Here is an 18,107-nt window from a genome sequence, read left to right as displayed (position 1 = left end):
GTGTGAGGCAGAGGTCATTGTCATGTGTCCACACGCTACACGTCCACGTAGCGTACATGTACATGCACATGATATCGTGAAGTGTGAGGCGCGCCGCTAGTACGTACACGGTATCATGAAAGTTGTCTAGCTTCCACTATGCTGGCAGTAGTACTTCTGTTGCTATCAGGTACAACCACGTTGCGTACGAGCTAGTGCTTTTTTTTAAGGGATCACTGTTATCAGTGTGGAGTGGGCTGCTTGGCGGTGATAGGCAGGCGACTATGGCCCAGTAAGGATATCCTATGTGCCTACATACACATGTACATGTGTGACTACTACCAAGAGTACATGATTGTATTCTTGCTACTACAGTGCTGCTCAGGGAAATCCGATTCAAGCCGGTCATTGTCGGCCGCGCCTGGGTGGAATCTATTATTTATTTGGACATTTTTGGGGGAATCTGAATTAGAACGGTAGAAGCTCATTCGGAGAAGCTGGGCAGCCCTAGACCCGCTACGAACACTAGCATGTGAACTGGGGCAGGGCGCAGACTTCGCTCACGCAATCGGATTGCCTTGCGGTATGAAGTAGATACAATAACACCAGCAGCATCTAGCTTCACACCTATTGTCATCTTCTCTACCGCTCGCCAAGTGCGGGCATGGAATCTGAAATACGTACACGATACACGTACATGCATACGTATACGTGTGCTGAATAAGGTTATTATGGACACGTACACATCCTATGCCTTAGGCTATGGACACGTGTCAACAGACACGCCCGCCATACACAGTATCAGCCGCATGGCATAGCTGATGCAGCGACAAGCTATCGCCTCGATTGTCCTCCATCAAGTGACATTGTACATTGTACCAACCCCTTGTCACAGGAATGGGGTGAGTCCAAGGAGTCAGAAGTAAGTTAGGAATAACAGCCCAAACCTTCGTAGGGCCACCATGTGCGTCTTCTAGAGAAGCTAAAGTGACGACCATCATGGATGACTACACGACGGTGTGACTGTACCGGCACATGTATTGACATAGGAACTGCGCACGCTTTCACGCTCATCTAGGAGATCTCGTCCCTTCCGCTTCTGAAAAGGCAGGGTTGGAAGTGGATCCACGTGACAGAAAGTCAATGTCCCACAGCTCGACCTTGACATTTGGAATTGATGGTATGATGGTATGAGAATACATGTCCAAATCCTCTCCGTCACCATCAGGGCGTGCGTGATATTTACTCTACCACATAGTCTAATAGTCAGCCTACCAGTGGAACTAGGTATCTTGGGCTGCTTGCAAACGCGTTGGCCACATGAATGTGATGACGCCAATGACGCCATAAACGTACGTGTAGTATGAAGGAAAACTGCAACTTATTTCACCAGATTCATGTACCCACCGCATAGACGAGGAGTCAAGGCTACCCGCAATAGACGAAGAGTCAAGGCTACCCGCATAGATGAGGAGTCAAGGCCACCCGCAATAAGTAACTGCAGTCAACCTTGCGAATGACGAACCTCGATCCCTAAACCGGTTGTGTTTCTCAACACAATCATAAGCCGGTGGTAACGCGGATGTGCAAACTTTACTTAACTGACAAGTAACACCATGCGGCGGCCGTGTGGATACTTGGTCAAAAGAATTTAAGATTGTGTTGTTAGTCGCGAGTTCTTGTTGTGTGACCGAGGTTGCAATTCCTGAGGTTGTTATAACCGAGGTTGCTATTTCCGAGGTTGACTTTATAACTAGGCTTACGTTGGACGCTTCTAGAATGGGCACCAAAAGCCAGATTCTTCCCACTTAGAGGTGGGACTGTCCCTGAATCAACCAACAGTTTCGGGCTAGGCAGGCCGCCTGCCTTGCACTTGCAGTCCATCTCGCTGTACAATGAACTGATGAATACCTGTACAATGCTTGATATCTTCAGGCACTGCACAACCGTAGAACACTGACATGATCTAGCCTCATTTATGCTCTCTCCGTCCATTGCATCTACATGTCCATGTATTATTATTCTATCTTGTATTACACCGTTTTGTAGTAGACAATAGAACTTGTCTCCCTATCTCTCTCTCTCTCTCTCTATCTCTCCATTTCCTTGTCTTGCTTTCCCTCTCTTTCGCTCTATTGCAGATCATCGCAGGATTGGGAGAAAGTGAAATGAATTCAGGAGCATGGAGATTCAGCAAGCCCATCGCTGGACCAAAAGTAAGTATGCATGTATGCATGTAGATGTACTAGTAGTGCCTTGAAGATTCATGGACTTTGTATCAGGTTACCGCTCCGTCAGGGGATGATGTGTGTATTATGACTCACGTGTTTGCCACCGGTATAAATTCTGGTGAAATAATAATGGAAGGCAAGCCGCAACGCAACCTTCACCGAATATGGGTGCTTCGAGTAATGAAACGTCATCCCAATGGAGTTGAAGGATCGAGCTACATGTACATGTACTTGACATCATGGGACAGTTTTACCATAGGGTTAACAGGTACCCTGATTAGTCACTTTTAAGACTTACACGTTTAGTTCCATGCTGGGATTAGAACATACTGGCACTAGGACGCGCTGGGACTAGGACGAGTTGGATCTACATTAATTATAGGACAGGCTGGTATTGCGGAGCGGCAGTCCCATGGAAATTGTGAATGGCTCCACTGCCCTGACTGCAAATAGAACACGATCCTCTACACGGACAAACGTTTTTGGTGCTTTACGTGCACGCCATGTAATGTCTAAAATAGTAAATGTTTCACAGTGCGACATACAAGAACATGTACACGGGTGTTTCCGCCATCGCCCTTGCTTCATACATTGTAGTAGTACATGTGTCAGAACATCTTCGTAGTACAGACGTCACCTTCCATCTGTAGAAAGAGGAAACTGTTTGGCACTATCTTATAAGGGGCACAAATAGTGCCACAATTGCTCATAAGTGTAAAATCACTAGCTGCACCGGCATCTCCATTGTATACATGTATCTCCACACATGTAGAACCGTGCAGTGTTGTGACATTGCACGAGAGGTGGCTGTACTGTGCCCATGCATGACCGATTGACCGTGCATGTATCTGACCAGCACGTAATGACTGTACAGGTTCTGTGGGTAACCTTCCGATCCTGCATGCACGGGCAGGGTACATCTACATTGTGAATATACACATGTAAGTATGTTGCCAAAGGATGGGCAGTGAAATAATATAATGTATACTGAACTATAGACAATAGTAATAGTACTGCATTGATTCTTCAACAGTATGGTCACATGGTAGTAACTTCAGCTGATACAATGACCAGCACGTTTATGAAGTAATTAGTTGGAGAGCAATGCTACCGAGTGCTTCACAGGAATGATCAATAGTTTGCAATACACTCTGTAATTATCACGTTACTACCCGGGTTACACAATGATATATACAATGTAGTCCGATGGGCGATGGTACTTCTTCCTTACAGAACTGGTGAATGAATGAGGAGGTGATATTTGTTTTAATCACCTAAATCTTCAACTTGAACTTTAGAGGGTATGACATACATGTACATGTGTATATGCATGTCCGTTCCATGGTAGCATTGTTGTTGTCATGAAGAATATGTGTTGGGCTGCTGGAGAGCTATTAGAAGAGAGTATTGAAGAGCTACATACATGTATTAGTACACTACATCCACATACTTACATTGTATTAGCGAAGGTTCTGTCAAACGCACATACTAGTACACGTACCCCAGCTCGCCTACAATAATTATTGTACAATGTACATGTACATGTACATGTACATGTACATGGTGGAGGATCAGCAACAACACGATTATCTATTACACAGCTGCAATGGAACCACAAAGCTTGGAAGAATCATCAAATGCTTTTATTCTTATAAGATTAATAGAGCGGCCCAGTCTTTTAAATCACGACTTCTATTGATATGTCCATGTCTGGATACATTGTAGTCAAGTCTTTTGTTTGTATTGTATCTATACTCTATTTATGAATTGTCCATGTGCTCATAGCATTGTGCAACACTCAGCCTTGATTAATTTAAAAGCGAAGTGGTGGTATTAGCGCAACGACACAAACCCTCCCACCCCCTATTATTCATTTCGCCACGAACTCACTGCATACCTTGTGCACTCTGAAAGTAGATCATAGGGTCTGTTGGGAATTCCCAAGTTAACATTAAACAATAGAGTACAAATTCAAATACGAGTACAATACATTTGTAACACACGCTCTGGTGCTTCACACGGCTGTCGGCTGATACACCAAATAACAAAATCGGCACAGCACCATCATTATTTGTCCCTCCACAGTTATTAATCAGAACCCCCCCCCCCCGCTCCCCCTCCCCCATCGCCCTCGATGTTTGGCAGTGATCGACACACCTGCCCTTTCGCGCAGAGTGATACCAGTCGAATGTAAAGCTAAGGTGAAACCACGGGAATGACCAAATATGGTCTTTCCTTTAGCACTGCTAGGTCACAACACAAGTCTACCATTTTTCACTTTTAAGGCCAGAAGTCTGCTGGAAGGTCACCACTTCCTCAGCCAACGTGTCATTAACATAGATGTACTAGCAACCGAAGAGGTGTCTTGGACTGGAGTGATATGCTTGTAGGGTGCGACACGCCTAGTAAGTAGTAGCCTGGCATGCCGTAATGTCGGTTTCTTTTACCCGCGCATTTCTATTGAACTGCTATTTTGACTTGTTTATAATGCGTGTGTGTGTGTGTGTGTGTGTGTGTGTGCGTGTGTGTGCGTGTGCGTGTGTGTGTCTGTGCGTGTGTTCACAGTTGCTATCAGGAAAGGAATGATGTCTCCTCGAGGCGACAAAACCTTCTGATCCATCACGGATGACGTCAGCTCGATTATTGACAAGTCCACTAATGTGTGAGCAAAGGACTGCAAACCATTCATAACTTCACTAACTTCAAAGGCACTTCATAATCGTATCACGTCCATTGTGTTCAGCAGTGAAAAACAACGTTACAATCACACTCTCGTTCCACACCCCAGAATTGTCGTTGGCAAAGAAGGACAGGTAGAAGTGGCTCTTGTCTGCTCTTAATCAGCTCTGCGTGTATTCCGATACACTTGCCACTTACAGCCGCGTGTACACGGTGTTACAAATCTACAGTAAACACGCCAATCCACTTCATTCCCCCAGGATCCCATTCACTGACTCTAACTACATTACTGAAGGCCGTGGGCCAGATTGACAGACATCAGATGAATGGCACCATTCGTTGAATTCCACCGTTTGTTGAATTCAACCATTCGTTACATTCCATGCACCATTAAATTTTGTTAAATTGTGTTTCGTAACTTAATACTGGTGTAATACGGTGTATGTACCTGGTACACGTACAACAGCAAGGTCTTGGAAAGTCCTTGGCTAGGAACATAAAGACACCTGTCGTCCCTGGGCTATACTCAATGTTCTGGAGCAAATCACAGTAATGGGTCTCGCAGTGTCCGCTTGTTGTGTTGTAGCAGAAGGCAAGCGACATAATTGATGAAGACCTCTGTCACTCATTAAGTGCATGTAGTTGCCATTGTGAAATCCAAGAAGATACGTGGGTCGATAGTGCGAATGAATGAGCGGCTCATCTGCACTTTGAGCTCCTTGTTGCACCATCACTCATAGACAATTGCCGAATACAATGTACTACCTCAAACCTTCTACACAATACACAATTCACCACACAATGAATGCACTCCATCTCTCAATCTCTATACAACATGTGTAGTAATACACTCTACAAATTGTTGTTGAAGGACCTGCTTACAACAGAGTCCGAACACTGACACAGTTAAAGACCTGCTTACAACAGAGTCCGAACAATGACACAGTTAAAGACCTGCTTACAACAGAGTCCGAACACTGACACAGTTAAAGACCTGCTTACAACAGAGTCCGAACACTGAAACAGTTAAAGACCTGCTTACAACAGAGTCCGAACACTGAAACAGTTAAAGACCTGCTTACAGAGTCCGAACACTGAAGCAGTTCAGCACAAAATAGAGTCACTCTCTCACAAGCCATCCCTTCATACATCATGCACAATGAGTCGGTAGCTTTGAACATCTGATTGCGCAATACACACCAGCCTCAAGCATTGTGTTTTTAAAGAGCATGGCGGTGTATTCATACAATGTACATGTACATCTAACAGCACATTGTGCAGCTATTCTCCAGAACTGTATACTACACAAAGGCAGAGCAACAGGGACCGAACTGTATGCTATGTATCTCTCCTACCTAACTGTTGTACAGTCATCTCCTAACCTTGCCAATCCTGCATACGGATAACAGCCAGTGGTAGATCCAGGATTGCCCTGAAGAGGGATCCTGATTCTAATAATGCCCCCCCCCCTCAAGATTCAGAATTCTGCAAATAAAAGCCATGATGTGCATGTTCGCACTGCACTGTCACGTAACAACGCTCTGGACTGCATTTCAGTGTGTAGTGCCTACTACAACTAGTGGTACGAATCTACTGTACAATTTCCTTCTCTAGCTCTGCACAGCAGCGTCAGCCTACAGTCACCAACATGATTAGTATTGTAGCTGGGTTTAGTCCCAGCAACGCTCCTCCGGAGCTCCCCTCCCCTGTTTAGATCTAACATGATAGTTTTATTTATTTTTTTATTTTTTATTTTTACTGAATACCACAGTACCATCAGATGCTGCACAGCGGGGGCGGTGGCATATTGGATGGAAGTGGGGGCGGGGCAAAAGTAACTCCTCCGACCAAAGGTCTCTATAGTGTAAAACGATGCACTTTTGAAACTCACTTGTACCCCCCAAGAGAGTGCACAGTTTTACACAGACTTCACAGATCTAAGCACTATGCAAATAGACAAGGCCAAGGCTGTGACAAGTACAAGTTAAGTACGTGTTTGTTAGATCATCTTTAGAAATATGGAACCTTGCTGACGTCACCTGGGCACAGAGAGGGTGAGAAAAGGGATCATGGCATGCACGGATGAAGCCGGCCCTATCAAGTATCATGCTAGCTGGGAGAACCATGTGGAACGTAAGGTACCCACCCACACGCCAGCAAGTCCAACAGCCTTTGGTAAGTGAGTTCTAGAATGTGAACCTGAAACAGAACTCTAAACACCACTTCTTTCTGGTGGCATTGTTTCTGTTGATAAACATGTGCCAAACACCCATTGTCGGAGAAAATGGCATAGTAACAGTGCACCAAGCACCGACAAAAACGATGTTTTGCTCAAGGACCTCTACTTGTGCATGTCACTGCGCTAAACGGTGATTACCGGCACACAGTCATTATGACTGTGAGGTTTTCAAGCGGTGCCACTACAAATCAACAGCAGTCAGAACACTCCATGCTATGTGCATGGTGCGTATGTGCCAAATGGGTACACTGTTCACTCGTGGATGTTTACTTGGATCAACTGTTCAAGTGCTGATCCGCAGAGGACATGCATGGACCCTCTAAATATTCACGGTGTTGTGTGAATGCTTGCTTTATGGAACAAGAGTGTTAGCTGCTAGCTGTTTAGAATATTGTTCTTCATCTGGTCACTTTGCAGTTTTAAATACCACAATTTGAATACCTGTGATGAGCTTTGAATACCAGAAATGCACTTTACCTAAAGAGTTCCTCTGCAGCCATGCTGACTATTCCACGAACAACTTCAGACATGTTGTCTTCATAGCTGGACTGATGACATGGCCGTACTCAGTGAGAGTATGGATGAGATTATCAACACCCCACCAGCACTAGCTGCACCAGCACCACAAGCAGAACCAGCTGCACCAGCAGCAACATCACTAGCAAATACCAGATCAACACAACTGTACAGACCACAACAAGTACAGAACTAGCTAGCATACACTCACCCATATATTCATGTAGTCATGCAGTCATGCATCAATCCGTAGCCGCCATGCAGAGCAGCAGCAGCAGCAATAACTCCATGTAGTCAGCATCAGTCAGCATCAGTCAGCACCATGCATATCATGTACGATCATACATCACCATAGTGCCATGCAATCCTATGCAGTGATCATGAATCGGCACAGAACAAACTTTTAAACGACATGCATTCCACCATGCAAAACACCAGCACCTGGGCGAGTAAGCATAACAACAAGAATACTGAAGCAACAGCACAGCAGCACACAGATACAGTTTAGCTGTTTCTGTATGTCCGTGTGTGTGTTCATCAGAACCAATACTGATAACAAAGAAGGCAGTTAAAGCCCCTTCTGCACATTCTGCACATTGCCGGGTATTCATAACGCAGAGCATACATTCAAATACACACATACACACACATGAACACACACACACACACACACACACACACACACACACACTCTCTCTCTCTCTCTCCCTCTCTTTCCGGATGTCAGATACACCCCTCAGCCAAACACACACCATCAGGAACAGAGTTGATATCGTAAATCCGCAAATAATTTTGCATCGGGTGTACGTCTGTGGATGATACCTTGCAGACGTGGTCTATGTTTTCTTGAAGTTATCAGCCTATAAACACAATTTTCATAATTTTGGTTTGTAGCGTGTAACGTTGGATTTCGAACAATCCAACTGATTTCCCCATGTTTCTTGGGCTTGATAGTGGCCTGTAATATCAGGTAAAAGTTTTTGGAAATTGACCTCAAATAAAAGGAGAATCGGGAAAATCCGGGGAAAACTGAATAGAAGGGTGGAATTTGAGCAATTATGATAATAAAACTGCTTGAATGGGTGTCCTGCAGCCAAGCGCCAGTCTCAAGAATAGATATACTTCACTGACATTGTCTGTCATGACGCGGACCAGTCTGTTACTTCACTGGGTTCTTTGTTTGACAATTTACCCTGTGTGAGTTTCTCTGTGTGTGTGTGTGTTTGTGTTTGTGTGGATTGTATTGCATTTTGTATTGTGTTGTTTATTTACGGATTCTCCAGAGGTAAATGGATACCTATCATGGGTGTGTATGTGGTGTGTGTGTGTGTGTGTGTGTCTGTCCTGTGTGAGTGTGTGTGCGTGTGTATGGGCACACACACACATAACATTCACATACTCGGACGTGTCTACAGGTGCACGACTTCTCTTCACAGGATGACGCAGCGTCGTCGTCGCCCACCATGCCCTCCACTTCTGACTGCTCCATTCTGGGCCGCGGCCGCAGCACGTGTGGCCCGCATCTGCCTGACCAGCTCTACAAACATTGGCGTTACGTTCTCGGATGTCTTTGCGGACGTCTCGAAATAGATGAGATGATTGCTTTCCGCATAGTCCCTGCCTTGCGATTCCCACACAACACGCTGTTCCTACAGAGCGAATAGCACCAATAACAGAGCATAATCATGCGCGCGCATGTGCACACACACACGCACACACACACGCACACACACACACACACGCACACACACGCACACACACACACATACACACACACACACACACATACACACACACACACACACACACACACACAAACACACACACATAGACACACACACATACACGTGCAAACAAAAACACACGCACATACAGCGCACACAATAGTCAGGAATAGGAAAGTGAAAACAAGATGCGAGATCGTGGCTGACTCCATACAGTAAGATCGGGCGCCGAAGAACGCAGAGGCTCGAGCGCAGCCTAGGAAAGTTCTTAAATTTTTGATTCTAGCCAGACCGTTCTTATTCACACGCGCGCGGCGAGTCGAGTGACGTCATGACGTTTGTCATGTACATGTACATGTACATGTACATGTAGTGCAATGTAGAACTTCTAAACTAGTGGGTGTCGTAAATGGGAATGACTGTACATGTAGCAGTTACTGTTTACACGTGTACATGACATGTACTTACCTCCCATACATGTACAATGTATAATCAGTTAAATACTGCACTCATGTGGAAATTCCAATTTTAAAAGTGTTCTTAAATCTGATAATTCTAGCCTGGACTGTTCTTAAATTTTGCCGGTTTTCCAGCCTGGGTGTTCTTCGGTGAGGTGTTCTTCGGCGCCCGATCTTACTGTAATAGAACACACTTGTAACTAGATACATTCTATTTACTTTGGATTACAGTGCAGTGGCACAATTATCTACTTCAAGAGAAGCACCTCTTAACAATCTTCGGCTATGTGTGTGAGAGAGAGAGAGAGAAAGGGACGAGGGGGTGGGGAGAGAAAGAAAAGGATAGCGAGAGGGAGGGACAGAAAGAGAGAGAGAGAGAGAGAGAGAGAGAGAGAGAGAGAGAGAGAGAGAGAGAGAGGGAGAGAGAGAGAGAGGGAGGGAGAGAGAGGGAGGGAGAGAGAGGGAGGGAGAGAGAGGGAGGGAGAGAGAGGGAGGGAGAGAGAGGGAGAGAGAGAGAGGCAGGGAGTTACAGCTACAGTTGTGAATTCGAGTTCAGACGGGGGGGGGGGGGGGGGAGAGAGAAAACAAGCAGAGAGGAGAACACGCAAATCCACAGGCAAATCCACAAGCAGGTGGATAGAAGAACAATCACAAGCAGAATACCCCTCCAAACAAAGTACTCAACACCATCAGGTGGAGTTTGCTTTTGCAGCAGATTAAATATAGTAAGAAAAAGTTAAATTTCACGGCTCGCGTTCGACTCGCATAGAGACCGAATATTCCAAATCTGCAGGAGAGCCACCACCCTCAAGGATCAAGGCGTTGATGCAGCAGCAGATACACACGAAAATAGATACAGGTAGATAAGAAAGGACACTTTAGAGAACAGACAACAACCAGACCAGCAGACACAGCGCCACTGAAATGAGAAAATCACGGTTCGCTTGAGACTCAGTTAGACTGCGTTTTCAGCATCCGTAGAAACGCCACCGCCCTGCAAAGATCTAAAGGACTGGGATGAACTGACCTTCAAATCACTCTTGTTGCCGACTACGATGATTGGTGCGTCTTCACCCCTCTTTACACGGCGAACAGCGTCTACCAGTTCTGGCAGGGCATCGAAGGAATCCTGCTCTGCTATAGAGAACACTGCAAGAAAACCCTGCATACGTACAACCATAGCAACACAGACACATGTGTACGAGGGAGATGGAGACACACGTGCACGAGGGAGATGGAGACACACATGCACGAGGGAGATGGAGACACACATGCACGAGGGAGATGGAGACACACACGTGCACAATGGAGATGGAGACACACGTGCACGAGGGAGACAAAGACACAGACATGTATGAGAAGTGGATTGATTATTGACTGTATTTTCTGCATCCACAGGATTGCCAACACCCTCGAATGTCAAGGTAAAATAGATACGATGTACATTTATCTTGCTGTCTGCACCATTGGGCAAGTACAGTCAACTTTGCTTATAACGACACTCGGCAGGGCACCAGAAAAGTGTCCTTATTAGCAAAGTGTCCTTATACCCGAAGTCTCATTACATGTATACAGGTTGGATGGGACTTTGCTCTGGGCATGAAAATTCTGTCGTTATTCGCGAATTGTCGTTATATCCGCAGTCGTTATTAGCGAAGTTGACTCTATCTACAATAGATAGAGGAAAGTTACAAGCTCTAGTTGACATTCGTACAATCTTCATCAAGCCCAACAACAGGGAGGTTTCGCTCTACGGAATTACACATGAAAATAACGTAGGAAATGCACGTAATTTTCATACGTAAAACTCAGCGCTGTTGGGTGTCGCTCTACGTGATTTCTCCACGACTGCTTGTTGCTTTGGAGAAGCGTTGGCTGCATGTGCACACCGCATGCACAATGAACTGCAACCGCGTTTTCCACTTTGTTTTCCACGTGGTATGCACCTTGTGTTTCGCGCGGCTTGAATGTTGCCATGGATAAATCCAGAAAACGCTAAAAAAATATTTCAAAAATGTCCTACAAAGGACCCAACGTAGGAATAAGCTTTCCTACGGAAATCCGTAGAGATTTACGTATGAACGTTGCCCTCGCTCCCCGGCGCGTACGACATACGGATTTTCATACGTAATTACGAGCGAAACCTCCCAAATTTTAATAGGGAGGGAAGCGCCAAGCAGTAGTTGACATAGGAATACCAAGCCCATGCAGTGGCGTAAGAAGCGACAGGGGGGGGGGGGGGGGGGGGGGGGGAGGGAAGGGGGCAAGAGAGCGCCATCCCCCCCCCCCCCCAACGTTTTGGCGGATGTACAGCCGAAACTCGATCGATTTAAAACATGTTTGCACGCGAAAGGGAGAAGCATGCAGATCAACCAGCAGTCATGGAATCAGATCGATCAAAGTCAGAGCTGACCGTGCACATATGCGTATATGCAGTGGCAGGCCCTGCACGTGCCACTACAGATCATCCCTTGGCTGTTTTTGCATCATAGCTGCTGATGAAGCGTTGTTTTTCGCGTGCAGTTTCCGTCGAAATCGGAAAGGCAGGAGCACTCGTACTTTGCTTCAGTCAGAGTCAGTTCTTCTCATTGCTATGGCACAGCATACTGGAGAAAACCACTTTTCAGAAGAAAATTTCCTGACTTACTGCTAGTACAGTAGTTCGTGGAGAGTGAAGATAGCACGGTACGACCGCCATGTGTTTTGCGGTGGTCATCGATTTGACCATTTTCATGGAGAAACTAATCCCGCAGCTTTCAGCCATGATTCAATGACCTCCAAAAGATGTCACCAGGGTAAAATTGGCCATCAACAGCATCGTGGAAAATCCGTTATCAGAGGAATACACATGTAGTACAGTTGCGCTCTGTGAAATCCGACCCAGAGTGCACATTTGGCGCCCTGTTTTTGCACGGCCCTTGACACCCTGGGAGTGGCACGAATGCGGCTGAACTTACGCATGTACAGATACGATGATGTAATCAAAACTGGTACAGGGCACCAGCTTTGCACTTTGGGTTGGATTTCACCGAGCGAAACTGTACTAGTGGCTAAAAATGCCAGGTACGGCTTACACTGCAGTGTGGCTTTTAACTCCTGAAAATACTATACACCTATGCACGCACGGTTGGACACACAAATGCACGTACCATGCTGTTTCGTATGTAACTGTCACGCGCCAGTGCGTACTCTTCTTGGCCGGACGTGTCCAACACGTCTACTCGTGACACTATGCCGTCCGCTTCTACCTGTGCTTGATAGTTATCTACCTCAGATGGGCGGTACTCGTCGTGAAACTGCCGGCACAGCATTCACGCGTGTACACGCGCATGCACACAAACACACACACACACACACACACGTGTACGTACACGCACGCACACACACATACACACACACACGCGCGCATGTACACGCACACACACTCACACGTGCACATGCAAAAAAACACACGCACACATATGCAAACACATTCACAAGAAAAGAAACACCAGATGGATGAGTTTTAAGATTCTATCTGCCGGCACAAGTACTAATATAGAAAATAACCTGTCTCTGTCTTATGTCCCCTTATGAACTAATCTGCTGCTATTGTGCTTCTTGTCACAGAGCATTCTCTGCTTACAGGCAATTCACACAACGTGCATATGAACGAAAACATGTTTGTGTAAAAGTGTACAAGCTGCCCATCGGAAATCTTGCACGCGCCTGTGTACTTGAGCATACCTGTTTGCCTCGAGCACCATACTCAAGCACTTTCGCTGGTTTTACATTGGCACAAAAAGCACAAACGTGGGCCTATGCCCCCCCCCCCCCCCCAGCAAGTTTATCCTGATATTGCACGCGTTTTGGTCACACAAGTAAATAGAGGGCCATACACGTGGATTTGCATGTCATGTGAATCGCCTATAAATGCAAATGAAGAGTAAAAATATACCCAACAAGAACATGCCTAAGTCCTGGTTCGATTAATATTCTTTCGGATTTTGTAGACAATTGGAGAAACAATACTGGTTTTGAGTACAGTGCATGGAGTAGCTAGTCCACACATGGTGGATTGTAATAACACAGTGTTACGCAGTTACCGGATTTTCCGGAGTACAGTATCGCTTATTTTTATATATTTTTCTTTTCTCTTATTATCAGTGGGACCATTGTCATTAGGTTTAGGCCTGTTTTGGAACTGCACTCTAAATAAAGCCAAACAACAACAACAACAACAACAACAACAACAACAACAACAGTAAAACCTGTGACTAACGACCACCCCTTGGGGCCAGAGAAAGCGGTCTTTAGTGGCAGGCGATCCTTAGAGGTTTGCACCGCACAATCATAATAATGTGAGGCCGTCCGTGCCTGGCGAAGTGGTCTGTAGTACCAGGCTGGTCGCTAGTCACGGTGGTCTTTAGTTACAGGTTTTACCGTATAAGCCACACTTTGAACACTCAAAAATTCACCCGAAAAAAGAGGGTTCGGCTTATACTCCGATGATCAAATTTATGGTGAAATGAAATAGGGTAGATGTCTGTATTTCGTGGCAAGGGGGGTGGCTTATACTCTAGTGCGGCTTATATAAAATACGGTCCCTAGAAAAGGCACTTTTTACACAATGAACTGATTTTATTTCCGGCCAGTCGCCTATCATTTTCGTCTTGGGGGTTAGACAAGGGGACGTAGCCATGTAGGGACATGAGCCCGCCTTTCGGCCGGGAGTTGCAGCTCGCTCGACTTAACTCTACTGAGTGCAGAGGATCCACACCTTTGATCTGGTGAGCTGCGCCGTGGGGATTTTGCAGGCAGATGTGCGACTGCGGGGCTCGAACCCGCGACCTCTCGGGTCGCAGGCAAGTGTAGTACCCAATGTACTACCACCATTTTGAGAGGGGAGGGAGGAGGTCTGGGGAGAAATGAACACATAATTATCGTCTTGAAAAAACTATCGATATTTACGGATGGCCCCTGGGTATCAAAACGAGAGAGCTTGGAAGCTCAGGGCCCTGCGCTATGCTTTGTTGCCTAGCTCATCGTGCATGTTGTTAGAACTGATGGAAATGCTTTTTCCTTTGATTAGCTACATCATTGTATTGCAACAACGTTTCAATGAGTACAAGTAACGTCTTCTGCATAGCTATGGGACCGGCGCTGACTTTGCCGATCACGAGCGTTCTGGAGTCGACGGGATGTCTGTCCTGACGTTTCCTGGGACCGGCGCTGACTCTGCCGATCACGGGCGTTCTTCTTCTTCTTATTATTATTATACTGACGGCAACTAACATCCATTCTGATTGCATTTACTCGTCTCCCTGCTTCGTATTTTTTTAAAGAAAATCTCCCCATACAGCAGGGAGTCGTTTACATTATATGACTCCCCGCTATACATCTACATGACTGTATATACGTCATAATTATTATGCTATCGGCCTACATGCGATTCCCGGGCTGGTCGACAGGCGGCCCAGCCAGCCTGCTAGTGGGATCTCGGCCTCGCACACAAATCCACACAAAGTGTTACTGCACTGAATGCTGAATGCATTCCCCCGATACACTTCGCATATATACTAATTCTCTTGATGGTACCGTACTCTTGATGGTACGGGACAGGTACGGGATAGCGCCAGGCATGTCGATGGCACAAACAAACAAAAATATTGTGGCCAGCTGTCTTTGCTGGCACGGTACAGTACGGGACAGATACGGGATAGCGCCAGGCGTGACACAAACAAACAAACAAACAAATAAACAGACAAACAAACAAACAAACACCAAACGAGAGAGCTTGGAAGCTCAGGGCCCTACGCTAAGCTTTTATGCTTTTTTGCCTAGCTCATCGTACATGTTATAAGAACTGAGGCAAAAGTATTTGCAGAATTTATTGCGGATTGTTATTTCTCTAATAATCATCTTCTTTTGGTTTGCTCCTTCTTTTCTTTTTATCTCCTTATACTGTAAATCAACAAATTTTGGCTGATGAGAAATAGAAACCTCTCTATTAGAGAGGTTAAGATGCACGTTATTTCCGACGCGACGCGCAATTTCACGTCAAATTTGAAATCGATAGGTATTTTTGCTCTCACATGCATCCATTGCTCAATAAAGCATCAATTTCCTATATGACAAACTTTGGCCTGTGATTTACTTTGGCCGGTTGGTACCAAGCGGCGAAATCAGCGAAATTAAATCGCCAGCGAAAATTAGTTGATTTTAATACAGTAATCGGATTTTCTGGCCTTTTTGTAGTAATACATGTACATTGACCTGTTGAGCCAATGACGACGCCGAATGCATGGTTGCCTGTGGAGCACATTACATAACTTAGCAGTCTCCTAAAATACGTATCCTGTCCGACGGCAAAAGAGTCTGCAGATTTAGTTTTTCTGCGCGTCGACGGGATGTCTGCGACGCGAAAGTTCAGCTCGCGTTATTTGGCTCGCACGTCGAAAAATCAACGCGAGTGACCTGCTGCTCAAGTAGAAATTTGGACATTACATAACTACTTACTTTACAGTCTCCTATGATACGTATCCTGTCCGACGGCAAAAGAGGCGGCAGATTTAGTTTTTCTGCGCGTCGACGGGATGTCTGTCCTGGCGTTCACTGGGACCGGCGCTGACTCTGCCGATCACGGGCGTTCTGGACTCGACAGGATGTCTGTCCTGACGTTTCCTGGGACCGGCTTAGACTCTGCGGATCACGGGCGTTCTGGATTCAACGGGATGTCTGTCCTGACGTTGCCTGGGACCGGCGGACTCTGCCGATCACGGGCGTTCTGGAGTCGACGGGATCTCTCTTCCGACGTTTCCTGTGACCGACGCTGAATCGCTCGTTCACGCTTATTTTGGAGACGACGCGATCTCTCTTCCAAAGTACATGTATGTTTATGCTGACGCTGTTTATGCTGACGCATCCTATCACCTATTCGGCGTCTATTCTAATTTAATTTCCTCCTCGTCTCCCTATTTCTTTCCAAATCTCCCTCTACATCAGGGAGTCGTATACATAATACGACGAATATTGGTACGGTACGGGACAGATACTGGAGCCAGCAAATATTGTGGACAGCTGTTATGTACAATCCTGTAGAGCCTTTGTAGTCTAAGATACGGGACAGATACGGGATAGCGCCAGGCGTGACACAAACAAACAAACAAACACACAAACAAACAAATACCAAATTAAAGCTGTGTGGACCCTGGCTAGCGCCAGACGTTACTGAAGTAACGTCTTCTGCATAGCTACGGGGATAAAAAATAGTGTGCTGTCACTGCACCGCCCAACCCTTATGCCAGTTATGGGACTCAGACATTGGACTTGGTTGTAATGACGTGCGAGTGTCACTCTACTATTGGTACTATTGGTACTTTTGGTAGTATTGCCGCCGATGCATCATGCACACCGGCAGTATGCAGCCTCACAATGCTCCTACACGGCAGATACAAAGATGAGAGGTGAGTCCAAATGTAGGCTGCCAACGACGTACGTCAGGCTGCCGTAATAATAATATCGCCAAAGCACTAGCGGCACTCACCTCGTTGAAGACGAGTTGCAGAACCAATGAGCTTTTCCCCACCCCGCCGACGCCAAGCAGGAGTATTTGATAGTACTCCTGGTCGACCACTCCATTCTTGTGGCCGCCCGTCCCCGTTTTACTCTTCTTCTTCTTGCTTTTACCACCCGGCATTGGGATCGACTTTGCTGGACGTGCTCACAGACGTTCACTAACTTACTAGTACACGCACGGTACGGTAATAACGTTAGCGAGTAACGCGTGGCTCTGACAGGAATTTTATCGTGCTCAACGAGCTAGCTAAGCGAGTCACCAGGTCAATCTACACTCAGGACATGACACACTAACTGTTACAAATACAACAGTAGTTTTCAGGTGCGCGCAGCTAGCGAGCGTGTTCACTGACTCTCCACTACTACTACTAGAAACACCAGTAAGCTAAGTAATAGTTGAAGGAATAAAAACTGACTCGTTTCCACTTCTGTCTGAGCTCCAACTATTATTGCTTCCAAGGTTGCTTGTCTGGCACGACAGCTACAGGCGAAAAGCAGCAGCAAAAAATTTCTTATTCTGAGCGCTCCATCAGTCCATGCATGAGTAGTGCTTGCCAAAAAAAGGTAGTGTTGAGTCTGTTGACACTGGGCCGGGGTATAGTAGGCATGATCTCATTATCTGTCACGTTTGGTCATTCGTTTTTGACTGGATCGAGTGTGACCATGTGACAGCCTAGCTAAAATACCTCTGCTCCCAAAACCTATCGATATCTAGTCGTCTAGG

General features: G+C 46.0%; 1 protein-coding gene across 1 annotated transcript; it reads right to left on the bottom strand.

Moving 5' to 3' along the window:
- Positions 1 to 8,406: 8,406 nt before the first annotated feature.
- On the bottom strand, positions 8,407 to 17,937 carry LOC135824563 (ras-related protein O-RAL-like). The gene is made up of 4 exons (XM_065337295.1): positions 17,352 to 17,937; positions 12,976 to 13,122; positions 10,854 to 10,988; positions 8,407 to 9,293 (listed from the first exon to the last, which is right to left on the bottom strand). The coding sequence occupies exons 1-4, from the start codon at positions 17,502 to 17,504 to the stop codon at positions 9,075 to 9,077; spliced, it is 654 nt and encodes a 217-aa protein (XP_065193367.1). The 5' UTR covers positions 17,505 to 17,937; the 3' UTR covers positions 8,407 to 9,074.
- Between the last annotated feature and the right edge of the window lie 170 nt (positions 17,938 to 18,107).

Source organism: Sycon ciliatum, chromosome 9 (genome assembly GCF_964019385.1).
Source record: "Sycon ciliatum chromosome 9, ocSycCili1.1, whole genome shotgun sequence".
Taxonomy (NCBI): domain Eukaryota; kingdom Metazoa; phylum Porifera; class Calcarea; order Leucosolenida; family Sycettidae; genus Sycon; species Sycon ciliatum.
The sequence above is the reverse complement of the archived record's forward strand: the minus strand, read 5'-3'. Positions and strand labels throughout refer to the sequence as shown.